We start from the raw sequence: 3,769 nt of genomic DNA, 5'->3' as shown, positions 1-3,769 counted from the left end.
GGTTGTATTATTCACGATAACTTTTCCTAAAATAAATAAGTGCAATTTTTTGATATCGAGCTCTTGATTATTGAAATGAAAGTCTCAAAAAGGTTCAACAATGAAAAACAAATGAAAAATATAATGCATAGATGAACACAAGTGTTTAGGAGGTATCTTGGATACCTCCCCCTCAAATGTAGTTTATTAGATTGAATTCAACATTTACAATGTAATAAACCTCCCCTTATCTTGAGAACAACTCTCTTAAGATCACAATACTAATTCTATGAAGAACACTTTCAAGTTTCTTACAAAGAAATAGCCCTCTCAACAATATGTGTTTCTGGTGCTTTGTTCTATGAATGATGCTCCCTTTCATAGAAGAACGTGAGTATCATTCTTAGAGTCACACTTCAATGCACCATACAGCACAATCAACACCCTATAATTAACATACATTAATCTTAGCAATGAAACACCCTCTTCATGCATATTAAACATCAACAATAAAACCTAGCAATAAACATAGAAATAATGCCCACCATCATTCTTAGATTAATTGCCCCACAATACACCCTTTCAATGCCTTAAACCGGGCATTAAACAGTCCAAAATAGCATCATAGGCAAAATGCTCGTTCAAGGCACTAAAGTGCTCGAATAAGCACTTTCATCAAAAAGCTTCCATTGGCTAAATTCGAATGAGCACCCTCCTCTGGTGCATTCTGACTTGCTTTTTCATGTTGCCTCAAGCGAGCAACCTTCATACCATGCCTTACCTTGTACAAGGCATGGTTCCACCCTTTAGTGAAGCCTTATTTGCCTCACATTAAACACCTCATCGATCGTTCCAAAGATTAAACCATTCACATAAGACACATCCTTATCGTTCCTCTCCAAAGTACAAGTTAAGGCATGTTCGATTAAGTGATCAAATTAGTCATCATTATTAAGTGTTTTGGCACTTGTATTAACAATTATATTAATACTATTTAATTACTTTTAACTTTTGATTATTACTTCGTTAGCCTTTTATAAGAGTATGGCATGTATCAAGATTTTAGACGCTTTTACCGTCGTAAAACTTTTAACGCATGCGTCGAAAATTTTTAAACACATAAAATGTCTAAAAAGTGAGCATGTAAGTTGTGTTTATAAGGTGTGTAAATATATTTTAGACAACCTTAAGCGTTGGAAAAAAGAATTTTAGAGGCATAAAAGCATACAAAAATATATGCTTTTTCCTCTAAAAACTCTTATGATATTATAATATGTGTTTAAATTATAGGAAGTAGTTGTAATTATGATGAGCTTTAACAATTGTAAAAATAGCTCTATCACTAATGATTCCACTAACCACAGAGTTATTAACTAAGTAATTATATCCAGTCTCAAATAAACAATTTCTATGTCTTCAAATTCATTCTTCAAATTCCAAAACATTGGGGATACTCATAATAGTAATACCATTCAACTTGAACTTTTGATTAGTTAAAAAGACATAAAATTACACAATACACAAATACAATACTACTAGCTAGCAGTGTTATAAAAGATTAGCAAAATATGATATGTATACCCATTACCCCCTAAAACAATCATAGATCATTTTGCTTTATATCTTAATTCCAACGTTAATTAAGTAAGCGAATGGACGGATTTAATAAATAAATAATGATAAGTGAGGAAGAGATCATATTGGCAAGTCAATGTTTGGAAATCCGAGATCTTTATCCTCAAAAACTAAGTCATAATAGATGTCGAAACCTAATTAATTCTACTGGTGTTAAAATTGATTGTCTTAATAATTACGGAACTTAGATAAATATTCGCGGGTCAACGTTTGGAGATCACCTTCTTCAAAAACTAGCATGTCATCTTGTTGATAATTATCATTTAAGTTAGAAAAGTTGGGTAATTCTGATGGTGTTATGGATGATCCTCCAGCACATGCACCTGCTGAAACCAAAGGAGATGGTGGATACAACCCAAAGTCATTCTTGAACGTAGGCATGGAATTAAGTGTGTTACTATTAGTGCTTGCGCTGGTTGAGATTTCATCAACCCACCAAGAATTTGGTGTGTAATTGGCTTCATTAAATGTGGGTGTAAAGCTGTGTAACGTTGCCAGCTTCGCTTTTACTATGGCTAATTCAGCTTGCATTTTAGTAACCTGCACCCAATAAAATATTAATCATGTTTTAGGAATGAGTTCAATGAGACTAAAACCCCTGAGAATTATTAATATAACATCCAACTCTCTAACAAATATATAGAATTATAATTGCAATATTATGAAGGAGATCAATGGACATGCATTTTACCCAATTAAAGAGCGAGTCCAAGCTTGCCTAATGATCAAATTTTCACAAATATTTATTGTAATGATTTTTCTAACTTATGCACCACGTGCATAGCATAGACAATAAAATTGATAGCTAATTTAGTTCATTTATAATATATTTTCTCTAAAATTTTATTATATTTACTATTTTAAAAAATATTTTTTTCTGAGTTCAAAATAATTACAACATTTAATGTCTAAGCATACTAGATGCATAGGTTAGAAAAATCCTTATAATTATAGCTATATAAAGAAAATAATAATACCTATAATTTAATACGCATATTATACTTGCTATATACTCCCTCTTTTTGCAAATGAGAAATTGACGAGTATAGTGAAAGTACTTTGCATTTGACTTAAATTAACTTTTGTTTACGTCATTGAATATACCAATAATGGTGCCTAAAAGTCAAACAAAAGAAGTAATCTTATTTAGTAGCTTATCCTTATGGAAACAATTGCTATTTTCATTCCTCTTATTATTATCAGTTTGACATTAAATAGTTACTATAGCATATAAGAAAAAATTTGTAGCCAAGTAAAATTTAGACAGCTTAGGCCAAAATTAATCAATAAATATATCAAGTGTACACCTTTAGAACATTTATTTGTCATGATCTAATTTGATCCAAAAATAAACTTTTCACAACATTTTTATCACCTTATTTGAATGTATCAACAACATACCACTTTCGAACTATGCTTTATGATCAATTTTAGCACCAAAATATACCCTACCTTTATGATCCTATGATAAAAATCAATTTTATTCCACTCATCGTACAAATATCAATATCTACCATTCGTCTTATTTTTCTATTTAAAAGACTTACAAACGATTTTTTTATAAGATAATTTATTTATAATGTTGATGTATATCAAAAATTGATTCAGAAATTTTCTCTTAGTTTTCCTTTTGGTGTTCTTGCCCTCCTGCTTCTCTCGTTTCTTTATTACTAGTTTTTTATTTTTCTTTTATTTTATAGTTAGTTCTACTTAATTTTTATTTATAGGTGTTTAATTTATTTTTCATTTATAGTTACGTCTTTTTATCTTTCTCGAATTGAGGGACTCTTTTGGCAGCGCTTTTCTTTATCGGTATGAGTTGCCGCCGTCCTTCCCTCCCCAGACCCTGTCCATAGTTTTTCTATGAGCAGGACATACTGTGTAGGATGATGATGATACATATTAAAAATTTTTTGCAATTCAGTGGAAAATCCCATAAATTATTTTAATATACAGTTAATTGTATGATTAATTTAGATAAATTTCATTTCTAAAAACCCATCATATATAATACAATTAATTTGATTCATAAGCAGACGAACCAAATAATTTCATCATGGCATAATATTCAATTCTATTTGACGATCTATTTAATCAAGAATGACTTTAATCAGGCACTAAAAATAACTTTCTAATAGTAGTTAGTTAAGTATCT

The 3,769-nt window shown here is 30.2% G+C and overlaps 1 protein-coding gene across 1 annotated transcript in view; it reads right to left on the bottom strand.

The window, feature by feature from the left end:
• Nucleotides 1-628: 628 nt before the first annotated feature.
• LOC130802556 (LOB domain-containing protein 30-like) overlaps nucleotides 629-3,769 on the bottom strand; it is a 3,988-nt gene continuing 847 nt past the window's right edge. The window contains exons 2-3 of the mRNA XM_057666569.1: nucleotides 1,794-2,154; nucleotides 629-783 (exon numbers count right to left, since the gene is read on the bottom strand). Of these exons, the coding sequence (XP_057522552.1) occupies nucleotides 629-783; nucleotides 1,794-2,154 (516 nt within the window). The remainder of the gene's footprint in view (nucleotides 784-1,793; nucleotides 2,155-3,769) is intronic.

This window comes from Amaranthus tricolor, chromosome 16 (genome assembly GCF_026212465.1).
Source record: "Amaranthus tricolor cultivar Red isolate AtriRed21 chromosome 16, ASM2621246v1, whole genome shotgun sequence".
Classification (NCBI taxonomy): domain Eukaryota; kingdom Viridiplantae; phylum Streptophyta; class Magnoliopsida; order Caryophyllales; family Amaranthaceae; genus Amaranthus; species Amaranthus tricolor.
Note: the sequence above shows the minus strand (reverse complement) of the source record. Positions and strands in the feature narration are given on the sequence as shown.